Source organism: Anser brachyrhynchus, assembly GCF_964034855.1.
Source record: "Anser brachyrhynchus genome assembly, chromosome: 2".
In the NCBI taxonomy this organism is placed as follows: Eukaryota; Metazoa; Chordata; class Aves; order Anseriformes; family Anatidae; genus Anser; species Anser brachyrhynchus.
In genome coordinates, this window is record NC_137695.1 from 116,544,621 (window position 1) to 116,560,353 (window position 15,733).

The 15,733-nt window shown below is 38.3% G+C and overlaps 1 protein-coding gene across 10 annotated transcripts in view; it reads right to left on the reverse strand.

The window, feature by feature from the left end:
* NOL4 (nucleolar protein 4) overlaps nt 1–15,733 on the reverse strand; it is a 194,281-nt gene that overhangs the window by 83,572 nt on the left and 94,976 nt on the right. For all 10 annotated transcript variants that reach the window (XM_080578440.1, XM_080578435.1, XM_080578436.1 and 7 more), the window contains one exon: nt 1,678–1,961. In XM_080578440.1, coding sequence (XP_080434566.1) covers nt 1,678–1,961 — 284 coding nt within the window. The remainder of the gene's footprint in view (nt 1–1,677; nt 1,962–15,733) is intronic.

The window sequence follows — 15,733 nt, forward strand, 5'->3', positions numbered from 1 at the left end:
GGCAGAAGCAGTAATGTACCTCAGGCAAGAGAGCCTGTGTGTCTATCATTATTTGGGTGACTGGCTTATAGAAGGTTCACTGGAACAATGCGCCCTAGAGCAAATGAAAATACCATTCGTATACACCAATTTGGGACTCGCTGTGCAATAGTCAAGGTACTGAGTAAATCCAGCACTGGAGTGTATACACACTCTAAGACTACAGCTATTCAGAACATTTGTTCTAGAAATTTTAACCTTATTAAAAATGTTCTGAACAGCTGTAGTCTTAAATAAGCTTAAAGTCATAAGTCTTAAAATAAAACTTATTTAAGACTAAAGTTTTAAATAAGTTTAAAGTTGCTTAAATAAGTCATAAATAAGTTTTCATTAAAATTTGATGGAGAAATTTTGGGGATATATGATTTGCTCAACTAGAATGGCCAAGAAAGAGAATGATTAACAATCACCTATATGGTCTCCCTTTTTTATACCCACCAAAACCAGACACTTGAGTTAACATTTCAAATTTTTATTTTTACTCCACAGGCAATGGAGACAGGAGTTAAAACTTTACTGTAAATAACTGTTGTTCTTCAGACATCAGTTATGTACAATCCCTTTCAGAATAAACTAGTAAAAGTGGTTTTCCATATCACTCCTATTTCAAAGCTCTGCAAAGAATGTGGCAGTTCAAAATATATCTTGCCAGGTTATTTTGTAGTGTGCTACTGAAAGCTACTGACCAGCATTAATACTATTTGGATCCAGTACTAACATCCCATTACTGTCGCTGTAAAAGAGGTAATCCAGTTGGGAGTTAAACAAAACAAAACAAAACAAAAAATAAAAACAAAAAAAGCAGGAACTTGTCACCAATAAGAGCAGAGCAGATCAATGGATAATTTCTATGATACAGGCCATTTCTTCACCCTCCCTACAGTATGCCATCATGACAAATATCTTTTTATCAAGCTAGCTGTCTAGTCTATAGGATTTCTCTTTATTCACAATATAACCACCCTTGCTTCTCCTTACCCACATAATGGTAACTACAGAGAAAAGCCCTTAGGGGATTTCAGCTTCTTAAAGCAAACTTGTCAGTTTTCATTCAGGATAGGTGCCTGCATAATACAAACAATCAGGAAGGAACCAAATCAGTTCCTTTCAGATGTTGTTAATTCACATGTAGTAATTTGTTTGGGTATACACACTTAACATTCATGCAGATTCATTCTACGGATACATAATACATGTAATGAGATGGTCATCTATAAATATACATATAGATATGTATCTCAGTACATATACATATGTATATGTATTACATTACATACATATTTTAATATATATATATATTTAAAATGAATAATGTAGACAGTTCTCAGTAAATGAACTGACAAAATTTATGCCTGATGGAGAACTGCACTGATATTTTTTTCCAGGGTGAGCACATTATATATGCCTATATATCTATATATACACACCCATGTACACCCACACACACTTAATGTACTTATGCATCATATATGTGCAACAGAGCATACAAGTCTGTGTATAGCATTTGAGAAATGATGTGACAAACATTAGACACATTGCATAAATGCATAGCTGGGAATAACCTTCGGTTTGGCCTCACAAATCTTTTCCTTTTCTAAGCTACACACTTCATATCTGGAGCATGTGGAAGCATCTTACCTTGCTTCCATTTTCTCTTGCCTCCCGTTCCATCTTGAGATCAGAAATTAGGAGAGTCTTGTATTTGTTCTTTCCATTACTGTTGTGATCATCTAGTCTGTATTCTGAAGTCAGCTGAGCAGAGAGGGGACTGTCACTCAGGTTCAGAGGCTGCTCATCCTGCTCCAGATTTGTTTTGCCATTACTGTTGGTTTCTGCCATCTCCCTGCAGTGTGTTCCCCCTGAAGCATTGGAACTGTGTCCCACGGTCTCATTGCCATTAAAACTCTCTGCGGCTGAATCATCTATTAAAAAATATATATTTTCAGTCACATGCCACATCATCATCTCTGTCCAGTTCAAACATAGTTTATACGTTCACAATGTTTTTAAAAATAGAAGTAAAATGTTTTATATTACTAACACCAGTACATTTCTGCAAAATGTGCACACACACTCCTCCATATTTTCAAGTGAAAACTTTAAGTAAATCCATAAAATATTACTAAGTTAAGGGAAATGATCTGGGCTGACACCTTAGTGTCACTGTGTACACAAAAGCTAAGTATCACACTGGATTTTTAGGGAAAAACTGACAAAGTCTGTCTTAATCCATCTGTTTGTCCATATGTCTATGGATCTATTTATTCTTATACCATGTTCACTACTGCAGTACTGCATATTTCTGAAGTGAACAGAGATGCACATGGTATTGAGAGAGACTCTAGCTCTCAGGTTTTAAGGGTGCAGAGCAGCATATGTCATATCCATAAACATCCTCTTACAAAGATACAATGTAAATATATCTGATGTATTCACTGCTGGCAGTAGCGATTATACTTGGAAAGTCAACTCCAGAAGCAGTGATGCTCTATTCATTTTGCCCATGTGTTCATTCATTTTGCTCATTTACTATGTGTCACAATGTATTTTAAAATACTGCTTAATAAAGGTTTAAATTATCAATCAGCCTAAGAGTTACACATGAAAACTCTGGATGTGGTGTTGTTAGTATTAAGATTTTACAGCTAAATTGTCTGGTTAACATGTGTCTTGACATGCTTCTGGGTTTGTGTATCCGGTGTTTGTCAGCACTGGAATTTGCCAACTGTGCTAATTTCTCAGCCACTCTACTGCTAAACGGTCCTTTGGCTATTTAGTAAAACAATTCATCCTTCAGTGGATGAAACAGCTGCAGAATTTGGACCTCAGCTTGCTTACTTGTTCTCCAAAACCCCTCTTGTGTGGCAACTTACATGGTTTAGCTAATGGTGCAAACTCCTGCCCAGGGCTCTACAAGCCTATGTTTATCACAGACAGTGAAGCTGGAATCAAAACTGGGGGGTTAGCAGCCAGGAATGTGTACAGACTGAAACTGGAGGTACAAGATGAAATGGACCTTAATATATTAGTACCTGAATGTAACAGCTGCTATTGTGACCTCCTAAACATCTTCCATGGAAAAGAAGCAAACACATTCATATACACATGGAGTTTAGAAAGACACAAGAATATATTCTTGAAGGGATGTGCTCAAAAATACTCACACTTTAAATTACGATTGACCAAATTGTTGATTCTCCACAGTTAATATAGCATAAAACAACTATTCACAATTATTCAGATCAGAATTTAAAAAGTGAAGAAAATACTGTATTAATAGTTACTGTTCTAATTCAATTTAGTACTTAGAAAGCCATAGGTGAGCCATCATACATCAGTGTCTTGCTTGCTGTACTCATCCAACAGTACTATGTCATAAGATATAAATTCTGAAGATTTTGTTTTGTAAACCTGTAAAAAAAATCTAGTTTCATGAAAATATATAATAAAAAGCATACTGTATGTGCTTTTACTCTGGAACAGTTTTGGAGTTTACTAAATGTTTTAAAATTAATGCCTTAAAAAAAAAAAAAAAAGTCCTTTTTGATATGTACCACTTTTACATTACCTTGCATGTAAATATAAATGTATATGCAGTAAAAGACACAGTGTTCCAAGAATAGGATTTTTAAATGCATACAACTTTATCTGCTAGGCGCCAACATAACTTGCAACAGATCATTGGAAACATTTTCATTTTAAGACGTGGGGCTACATGAAGACTTCAGTGACATAAATGAATAAGGTGAAGAGGTAGAAAGAGAAACTTTCTACCATGCCCTGTGACTTAAGTCTTACAGAGCCTTAATAATAATACATTAATAATAACACATTAATAATAACAATGTTTTAAAAAAGGTTAAATTTCTTAATGCAACTTCAAGAATAAATACAGAAATTTACAATTCAGGACTAGAAAATGACATTCTAATATGGGGGATTTTTTTTTTTTTAAACAAATAACTGTATTTATTACTCATTTTAAAAGCTCTGAAATATCAGGAAAAAATATTTATTTAAGAGAGAAATGCTTTGGTTACTGATGAGTCATATTTAGGACAGTTAACAGAAAATTGGCTTCTTGATTAGCAGTTTAACAAGTGACAGTCAGTTGCAAATTAATTAAACCAATTGCTGAATTGTTCACCAGGTAGGGGATGCTCCTCCCTCTGAAGAATTCAGAATATTCCTTATGGTTGGGAACAATAGGAAAAAAAAGTGAGTACCAGAGGATGCACAGACCCAACTAAAAGCTGGGGGCACTGCTTTCTCTGCAGCACTCAAATCTGATCCCCTAGGACACTTTTGTCTGCTGGCATCTGAGTGTCCTGGATCACACAGCACAGAGGAGACACTAAAAGGATACAGATGGCTAAATGAGAATGATGGAGTAGGAAGGGAGCTGTGTCTGGAGCCAGATCCAGCAACACTGAAGTCCAAAACAAGGCTGTTAGATTTGGCTTGTAATCATAAACAGTAAAGCTTTCTCTTTCCTTTTTTTTTTTCTATATGATGAATGGTTGACAACTAAAACTTGTATGTGTGACCATCACAATGTGACAGAAAAAAATAAACAGACCCTTTATACTTGTTCTAAAATACAACCATTGAAAAACTCCTATGCTGAATAAATATTGTCACGTATTATATTACTTTGAAATAATAATACAGTAGATACATGACTTTGGCTTTGCTTAGCAAATGCTTTGTTACTTGATGGTAAATCTCAGTCCTACTTTGAAGTCAAATAACTGGCTTTTACAGTCTTTTAACCTTGGTTGTTAGAAACAGGAAAGATTGTCAGGAAAATGTTCAGGAGCGTGGTTGCAATGGCTATAAAGCTCACTTTTGCAAATAAACATAAATATGTAAAAAAAAAAAGGTCAAGAAAAAAATAGTGATTTTGTGCTGGTAGTTCCTTACAGATGTTACTGAGGTAAATAAGTTACAAGGTTTAGTGCGTTTGTCATTCCTGGGCAGGTGGTCTGTTTTGGCCAAGAACGAGGCTACTCTAAAGTTGGAGTTAATCAGTGCCTGAGGTACACAAACACAAACCACATCAGGACTAATTAGTTTGGGGAAAAAAGGCAAGGGGGGTTGGCCTGGGAGAGGAATAGCACATTCCCCAAGGCAGGGCTGCTCTCCTGACGGGGTCCCGACACCTACTGGGCCTGCAAGAGCACATGGCTGATGCATGGCCACCAAGGGGCAATGCAAGTTTGGTGGGAACTTGTCCCATGGACCTCTCTCACTGGTGGCCACCAACTCTCAAGGGGTCAAGAGGCAAGATCTCACCCTGTCGCTTCACCCTGCAGTGGCTTGCACGCAGGGTTTGCTTGCAGTTTGCTTTCCTTTATTGATCACCACAAAGCAGCAACAGTAAGCTGATGTGGAGAAAAGCCTGTTCCCTTTCCAAATATGTTTTATCACATTTTGCAGGGGCACAACAGCTATGGGCATGCAAGCTCAGGAAGGCTCAGGGAGCTGAGGCTTTGTTCAGCTATGGCTGCCCATGCGTGTTTCCCCAGAGTAGCTTGCCAATGGCTGTTGCTTCATGAAGGACACCACTAATTGTGGCCACCACAGGGGAGAAGCCAAAGGTGCAGCCCCAGGGTGGTAGAGAGATGTGGGCAGAGAACATGGCGGCACCCCTGGGTCCTCCCAACACCATGGCAGCTGTTGGCGCCTGACTGGGCCTGGCCTCCAGCACGATCAGTCCACGCCTGGGTAGTGATCACACTGCTGATGCAAGGAAAACATGTTTTCGAAATATGCCTTATGTTTATGGGAAGACCTTCAAGGAAGCAATCCACAGCTGCACACACCAGGAGCTGAAAGGAGAGGGGCAGAGGGTGTTGTGAAAGAGGCAGAGGGAAGAACTCACATCTTCATCTCCTCCCCAGGCCGCCGCCATCCACAGGCATCAGCCATGCTAGTGAATAATGGCTTCATCAAATACTGCTGCCCAAGGTGGGATGTCTCTTTAGGAACTCAGCAGTTTTCAAACCTGTACCCTAGCATACCGGAAGGCTGGAAGCCCATCTACAACCATTTTTATTAGTTATGCCTGAGAATGGAGAGTGTCTGCAAAACAGGTGTTTCACTTCTCAGAAACAGTCAGCGGGTGCCTCAGCTACACAGAGAGACCCCATCCACGGATTAAAGACCATCACTGCTCAGAGAAAGACTAATTGCAGAGGGAAGGTATCTTTGGACGGAGTAGCACGCTGCTTCCTGCTGAACCAAAGAGCACTGTCCAGCCTTCAGCACAAACTTCTCTCTCACATACTGATAATTCTTAAACCTGCTGTTGCCAACATCTCCTGCTCCCGCCTTGCACAGAGTTCCACACTGATCCCCTGTTCTGACTAGCACCTCTGGGCATCATCATTCCGAGTACTCTTTGTTAGGAACAACTCTCAAAACAAAAACTGCAGCGATATTCCTACCTCATGTTAGTTTCTCATTATTCGTCACATTGCATCAGAGCTTCCAGTTCATCCTTCTATATTGTCATGAGGCCAACCAGACACAAAATAACACCAGCTTTGTTTTTGTATACTTCAAAAGCCCAGAGTCGTGCCTGAGAACTTTCCAAGTTCATTGCAGTCATCATTGTGTTAGATTCCTTCCCTGATTTCAAAGGAAACTTGAAAGATAAGACAATGCCAAGAAAGAAATCCCAAACAATACACTCAAACAGGTGCTCTGAATATGAGATTTGATTCTCAGAACTGTTGCATTCTTCACTCCAATTATCCACCACAAACATTCTCATTAGCATGGCCTAAACATTTGCCAAAACTCAGTTTCTCTGTATTTTACGCCTTGTATTCTGCAGGTGATTTCCATGACAGTTGACAGTTTAAGAACACTGATTTAGAGCAGGAAATCAGGTCTTAATTTAAAGGGTTATGTTCTCCTGCCAACAATGTGTAGATTTATGAATGGTCAAAACCCACATTTTACTAGAATTAGAGATTCTCCTGTTACATGTTAAAATACAATTCTTCCACCCAGAAAGAACTGTCTTTAGACCAGATATGTCAAATGCTCAACACTGTTCTCAGTAAGTGTTCTCTTAAAGGAAAGCAAGTTGAAGAGTGCATGAAATCTGACTAGAATAACAAGTCCCTCAAACACCAGTTTTCTGAGAGCACAAATTTAAGATCTGAACTCTGATATAAGCATCACTGAATTACTGTAAACCTCAAATGCATACAAGTGTTGCTTATTTCTTTGAGAGAAAAATCTACAGATGTTTTAAAGGATCTCTTGCATTGTTGTTAACAAACAATTTTGTACTATAATTCACCCAGACTTTTCATATTCCTAGCAGGTAACTCAAGGAGAGAGTCAACAAATCATTCTATATAAAGGCAGATCTCTGAATAAATCATCTCTCTTCCTCAAATTACTTGTCAAGCTGGAATTCAGTTAATATTTAGAGTGTGCTTGACTAGTTTCTATAATTGAGATTTGTAATGACAACTACCTGAAACTTACTGCTTATTTTACTAGTCAGAAATCCATAGTGTTGGCCTTCAGCTCTAACAGCAGCGGTGTGGCACAGTCCCACAACCATACATCACCCAGACACTCAGATCTTCTGAAAAATGGTGGTGGGTCAAGAAGCTAATCTGTCTCATTAATGCCAAGAATGAAATGAGAACCCCATGATACCAAAGCAGCTCTAACACAGCAAAGCAGATAGCTTATTTAGGAAGCAGACAAAAACAGAGGAAAAGGCAATTAACCTTACAGCAGCTTTGGCTCTTTTGAGGCAAATTTGACCATATGAGTGGGGGTCGTACAAGCTAGCACCATTTCTGACGGTAGTGAGCCTGATTAATCACACCAAATTGAGACGGCTATTGTTGGGGCCACTTTGCTTGTCTTGCTCTAAGAAGTGGAGATGGGATAAGGGCACATATGCAGCCCAAACACACCCTGATGCTTGCAGACTCCAAGGTAGCATGCACACAAGGTTAAATGAACACTTTGAGTGGGTTGCCAGTTGACAGAGTATCTCTGAGAGCTACAGTTACTGTAAGGTGGGTAATGGTTCTTTCTAAAAGGAGGAGGTTGGATATGAGTGAGCTAAGTGGGAAGAGTGAGACTGAAGCCTGTGCAAGTGCAGGCTGTCTGTCATAAAAAACACTCACAGATTGCCTACCAAAGTCCTGTATGATGAAAGTTGCTTTAAACTCTGGGCTATATACCAGCAGCCCAGGTCTTGGTAAACAACAGCTTACACCCTTAGCAATCTGATTCATTTGAGCAGGACCATTTGCAACAGACAATATTGCAGACCAAAAAGTGACAGACTCCAGACTGGTTTTGAGTTACAATGCTGTTCTCTTTAAACCTTTGGCTTCAGCATTGCACTTGCTTTAACTTTTTCAATGTTAAAATACAACTTTGATTAAAATAATATGCTACAAAAGCAAACATTTGAAACTAAGTTAGTTACATTCTTTCTGTAATTCCACAAACCCAAGTCACACTACCAATCCTTCAAAACTGGAGCTATTGAAAAAAACTCTCTACTAGTGGCAACCAATGGCAGGCAATTTTGGGAGAGGAACACAGTGAATCAGACAAAAGGTGGCATAGACTACTGACTCACAGAAACTTCTGTAGTACAAAATAATTACAGAGACTTTTCTAAAGGAACTAACAAAAAAGCGAGGTCACATTTCACTCCCACCACTTCTCACAATGACCATTTAATATCAATTTGTCACAGTTATGTATTCGGTTATGCTTCATTTATATCACAAGTCATGTTTCAAGCATGAGTTCAATACATAACTTAAAAGCCAGTCAAAATCAACTATATCTATTCATCTTCTCCATTCCCATTCATATTATGATAAAGAACAGCAGGTGAATTATTGGAGGTACAAAGGTGATTTCAGACCCTCTATTATTTCCTGTTTCAGAAAGTATAAGAATGGCCATAGCTGGTTAGATCAAAAATCCACTTAGTCCAACATCCTATCTCCAGCAGTGGTTATTAGGAGATGTTTAGGGAAGAGAATAAGGCAAGTGTATAGAATTCTTCCTCCTATGGCTTGCCCAGCCCCTCGTGATTTTCAGCTCAAGGTCTTCCTAAGCTGGAGGTGGTCTCTGTGAGCATACTGACACTCAACAGATTTATTTTCCGTGCAAATATCCAGTGTCTCTTTGAACCTGTGTAAATCGCAAGCACCCTTCTCTGCTCCTCACAAAAGTTACTACCACTGTTTCCACTGAAATGTCAGTACTGTGGCAAGGAAACAAGGAGCTGGAATTAAGAGGTGGGCAAGGGCCTTTCAGATGACAGGAGTCGGATGATGTGCAAAGAACTCAGTCTCTTCATTCTCAGTGGGACTGCATTTGCTTCATTGCAGGAATATGTATTAGTCATCCTCTTCAGCTAACATTACTAACGTTAACATTTTTTTTCCTCCTTTTGATACAGGTAGCTTTCCTGACACGGGTGGCTTTTGTGAATTCAACTATGGAACTTGCTGCACTTAAATTTGAGCCTGCAATTTCCATCAGTTTCAATGTGATGCCAATCAGTGAACTCCTCACTGCTGTTTTCAGTGGTGGCAGATTAGGTCAGGAATAACTTTTTGTGATCACTCACTGTATCAGTTTATGAAAAAGGTGAAGAAAAAAAAAACTACAAAACTAATCCTTTGCCATTGTCAGTGAGGGTACAGTAAGTTAAGTTTTATAGGTTTGGTATACCACATGCACATACACTGTGGAATCAGCTTTCTCCAGGCTGTAAATCTTATTTTGTTATTAAACAAACAAACAAAACAGCAACAACAACAAAACCAGTAATTAACAAGTTTCCCATGGATAAATGTCTCTATTTTCTTGGTGCAGGCACAAAACAGGCAGATCATTTTATTCAATTATAACATTAAATAAGAGAACAGTGAACAACTGCCACTCCATGGCATCAGCAGCTATCAGCAAAATAATACTTCCCTGTCAGTCACAGCACTGATAAGTGTTAGAGAAGGGCTCATTTATAAATCTTGAGTGCTGCAAGCTTACTTTGCCTGCAGAGCTCTTTTCCTGCATACACACAAGGAGATGAAGCAGAATGGCTATTAGGAGGGTACTGCACATGTAAATAACCAATTGAATAGCTCACTGGGTGCACAGTAGTCTTATTATCACTATGCATCTAGTTCGTACTTGTGCTTTGGCATTTCCACATCAAAAGACATGGCCCACACTGCATCTGGGGAGAAAAATCTCTCATTTTCTCTTTATTCTGGAGAAACCTCTAGGGCACTGTTGTGGTGAAAGCTCTGTCAAGCAGTTCTTGATACAGAAAACCTGCAATTCTTCTAAAAGTTATTAGTCTGTATATCTGACATGCAAAATGTCATTTGGCATTGAAAATTGTGGCTTACAGCTCCACCTCTGGACAAGCATTGCAGGAACAAGTTCTCAGCCTGACATTTGAGTGGTGCCAGACGTATGGACTTGTACTCGTCCTCAACAGGACTACAGGCTTAAAAAGTTTACTGATACAAAACTAGGAATTGGCAGAGGCTGGGAGACAGAGAGGCAAGCAGGGTTTGGGATAGATCATCCCTTAGTTCTGAGGGAAATTCCAACTACAGACATAATACATCTACAAAAAAAGGAAGTTTGAGACAGCAATGTGTTAAGAAAAAAAAAAAAATTCCTTAAAGTGAAAAGAAAGTTGCCCATCCTGGAAGAGGCTTATGCTTCTCTAGCTAAAGGCAGCAGCAGCAGCAGCCATTTACCACATCAAAAACAATGTGGTGTTGTGCCAGCAACAGACCAAAGAGTAACATGTAGGTTCAAGTTTGGTTCCTAAGCATCAACCCAAATGGGGCTGAAAGGAATTATACTAAACTTATCTGCCACTTGTATCTAGTGCACATGTGCAGTGTCAGATTCTATTTTATCAGGATCTGCCAGAAGACAAAAGGAAAGACAAAATATCAAGTTGGAGTCAGTAGAGGAAATTCTCCACAGACTGCTTGCCCCAAATACTGGTGTTTTCAATAAAACCCTTAAAAATCTACAGTTCAGCTTGCCAGCTTTGGTGTGCTGAGTGGGTTCACACAGAGAGCAGTCTGCACTTCATTCTGGAAAGGTGAAGCCCTTAGCACAAGCTCAAGCAAGACCCGTGATTGCTTGACAGCTCTGCACCCCCTCAGCAAACCTCCACCTTCTTTTCTATAAAGGCAACAAGGCTGAACAACTAAGGCTCATTATAGACCACTCTGTGAGTAAAACTGGGAGAGAAAGAGGAGAGAAGCCTGGAGAGCAAACACAAATGGCTACTTTGAGCTTCATATAGCCTTAGCAACATTTAATCCAAACTCTTACTTGAGGCCCCAAACTTTACAGTGTAAATTGCTGGACCTGCCTGTTTGCTTGTATTTCTAGTAGAAGTCCGAGCAGAAGGTTCCTCTTGAAATATGAATAAGTCATGTTTCTTAACATCCTCCTTGTCATTAGAAGATACCAAGTAAAACTAAGTCTTACATACCCAGTGAAAAAGAAGAGAATTTGGAAGAGATACCTGCACATGCCTGAATACAGGAGAACCAAGAGTACTGCTGAAGTTCAACAAATGCTGGGATTATATTTTAAGTTTTATTTTAGAAACATTCTAGAAAAGACTTGCAAAAAAATTTTTTTTGCTTTATTTTTGTATTTTTACACAGTCTTAGTGGCTATAATGTAGCTATTTAGGTTAATAAAACCAAGCATAGTTCTAAGTTCAAAATGTCATTCTGACCCAATCAGACCTATATTTTGAGTCTCTCTACAATAAATTAAAGAGAGAGAGAGAGAGAGAGAGTTAATAGTATAGCTCTCAGGAAAAATATTTCTACAAATAGTTTGGACTTACTGGACATATCACCATCAGGTTTGTACCTCTCAGGATTTCAAAATGTTAATTTTTGATGCTTTTACACAGGAAAGTATAGTTTAAAGACTTGTATCAAGTAAGCTAAAGATATTTTATTGTTATTCACAAGTGTACAATGAAAGTGAAGACAGAAAATGTTTCATTTCCTCCCATTTTGATATTTTTTCTCATTTTTATTTGATAATATTGGTAAAAGCAACCTTTTTTTTCTTCTTTTCTTTCAAAATATTTGCTTTTCGCTCTAGAATAATTCAGTCACATCCTTTCCAACCACATTAATATATAGGCTTCTCTCCACTTACGTTAATATATAGGCTTCCAGGAAAAATTTCTAACTCAGTAGACAGAGTAAAATAAGTGCCTCTAATATTCATATACTGAAATTCAGTTTAAAAAGAGGTAATTAATAAGTAATTGAGAAGAACTAGTGGAAAAGTATATGAAATGGGAAGTAGGAACTTACAGGCTTTCTAGTTCTACCATCATCAACAAAGAAATAAAACTTCCTTGATATGTTAGGAAAGTGAGTGTTAGTGAATTGTTAGGGTTGCTTTTTTCTTATTAAACTACCATAATGTAATTAATGTTTTTGCCAAGACAGAGTCTCAGTGAGTCAAGTGCAGGATTCTGTTACAGACAAACTGCAGTTCAGAAACTTGATAAATAATTCCAGGGCTTGGGAAGCTGCTATTATAAACCTGAGTAAATAATCATGTTGGGGGGATATAATGTCCCCCTTGAATTCAGTTTGCTTTTTATCCTGTCACTCCAAAATGTCCCTGGCACTATGTACATTACTGTTTCCTGATTTGAGCATGCCTTGGGAAACTACAGTGAGTGGTCTCCTCACTGCTTGAGTTAAAGCAGTATTCTGGTCACACAGGAGAACACTTAATACCAAACTTGATGACCTCTCTCCAACTGAAATGCAATCATTTTTTAATGATGCATCCACTATGCCTTCTTAATTTTATTTTTTACTATATCTGATAAACACAAGTTAAAAATATTAAGCTTCTACAAGGTTAAAACACCAGCCCAAACATCAGCAAAACAATGCAAAAGGTGACGACAGTGATCAGTGCTATTGAAGCTCTACCTGAACACAAAAATATTGCCACTGAGAAAAATGACATAACCACACCAGGATTCTCACCAGCATGTTGATTACAATTATAAACATCAAGCAGAAGGAAGAAAAACAGTGCTTAGCCTATCTTTGATCAGTCTGAAAAACCTCTCTCATGTAGTGAATGCCAGAATTGCCTTGAGAGATGTACAGGCATTATATGACAGTGTACTTCTAGTATTTTTTCCTACTAGCCTAGCGTTTTCCAATGACATGTCTCAAGACAGTATAATCCCAAATCATATAATGTAACCTTCATTGAAAAACACCAGATTAGCAAACTATGTCCATAAATCCACATCCATGATTTGATGTCTATCACCAATTGGATGATACCAGATAGAAGACCATGGACTTTCCATAAGATGTTAATACTACAGCAAGGTCTTTTCTGCCTTCATTAAAGTCACCACTTTTAAATCCTGACTGCATCATACTACCGATACCGATAGACATGTTGGCTTCCAATCCAACTAGCAATATTAAAACATGCTCCTTCATTTTCAGAAAATATTTTCAGGAGAGATATCAAAGCCAATACATTCCTTACAACTCCTAAAGTATAGCTGAGCACTTGCTCATGCATCATCTACAAATCAACTAGAATAACAGGTATCTGAAGACAAAAGAGAATGATTTTGCTAGATAATCTGTCAGCATAATATCTCTGGTAAACCAAATTACTGTGATACAATGAGTAGAAAATTCAAAAGCCCAAAGGCTCTGACAAATAGCTCTGGTACATCCACTGCTATTCCTCTCTAGAGCTGCAGACTTAAAAATTTTAACTTTCGAGCCACCTGAGTAAAGTTTTTAAAACTTTACTTCCCATTGACTCTGCAATGCAGTGGACTGCACTTGGGTGGGAAACAGAACAAGCATAAGAGAGTGCCTTGAACAAAAGTGTAAATGAAAGATGGCAAACCTGAAAACTTTTACATGAAGATTAAGAAGATCACCTTCTTGAGGAGCTAATGCCAGCAGAAACACTCCTATGTGTTCTTGGATATAATACTATTTCAGTAACTTTCAAAACTTTCCTTCCTTTTAAAAGTAGCCAGTTTGCCCTTGCTGAAATATCATCGTGACCTAGACTCAAAACCAAAATAAACAACAATGCCAGGAAGTAGAGCAAAAACACCGTTCTTCCATGAGAATCCATGAACGGTTTTGCAGTTCTTTGCAGACTGGGGAGATTTCTTATGAAAGAAACTAACTGGACCCCATTTCTACTTCATTTAAAGGCTTCTGGTGTCACTGCAGGATTCAGCTGTGGGGGAGTCCACTCAGGTATTTGTAGCACCTGCTTTTCCTGCACTTTACAGTATTGGTGAGGAACCATTACCAAAGAAAACAGAGTATTTGAGAAAGTTTTAATCACAGTGAATCAGTCTTGTTCTCACTAAAATTTTAACTATTTATGTACAAGTTAAAGCTCAAAGCACTAGAAAAGAAAATGATAAAGCCATACCCAACCACAATACCCACTCGGCCTCATTATAATATGGGATTGGGTAAGAATGAAGGACAGCATACAATTGTGAGAAATGACCATTTGTTGAGCTGGCCCAACTACTCTGTCTGTGGAAAGTGGCAGGCTGCTGCTGGTAAACAAAGCGTTCTGAGCGCAATGATGTTCTCTGTTGTCAAGCTAGCTAGGAGAGGAAAGGGGAACTTGGGTCGAGAGCACTCATGGAAATGCCTGGTGTTATTTTAAAACACAAAGTAGAGGACAATGATATTGCAAAATCCTCTATATAATTTGTTTTCTCTTTAAAATTTTTTTTGCAAACAAGATTGGTTGGCCCACAACACACTTTGCATCTTGAAGGGGTCATCCTTGTATGGCTACTTCAATCTAACTCAAATGCACATTAGGAACAGAAACAGCACTGTTTTTATTAGCGTATGACAAACCTGTCCCCAAGCTTCCAGAAAAATTGGACAATATAGAGTGTTTGCAAAACCAATGAAAACAATGAGTAACACTTGCTTTCTCTTCCTTAAATAAGATAAAAATGTCCATCAAAACACCAGGGTTCCTGGGAAGTTCTTTCAAATTCCAGATCATTGCTATGCAATTCTATCATCGCCTTCATAAACAGATCTCCTTCCTTCCTAAATAACAATGTACCAATTCTGAAGGAATTGTGTTTAACAGAAGCTTAGCTAAAATATTTAGAAGCAGAACATGGATCTGAAATGGGTTTGAGAATAGAATGAGCTCATTAATTCTGTGTGGAAGTTATTATCATTGGGTTAAGCAGAAAAGTTATCCATGCTGCAAAGTAGAACACATGGTATCAATCTTGATCATGAATAGAATGTTATTTACAATAACTATTACAATCTGGGTGGGCTCTTATTTTTGTATTTAGTGCAAAAGCAAACACTAATACTGATACTCAACAGCATGAAATGCCTAGAGTGTCCTCTTACACAGAACAGATTTTTCCTTTTCTGCAATTGTAAATAACTGCCATAAGAAGAAATAATACAACCAACGCAACAAAAAGTATAATCTAAGGTAAAGCTGGCAACAGTAAAAGTACTCCAATCAAATCTGTTACTTCCATTTCAAATACAAATTAGGGTGGAAAAGCTTGTTGCTGATGTTACCCAGAGGTGCTCCAGGTGTG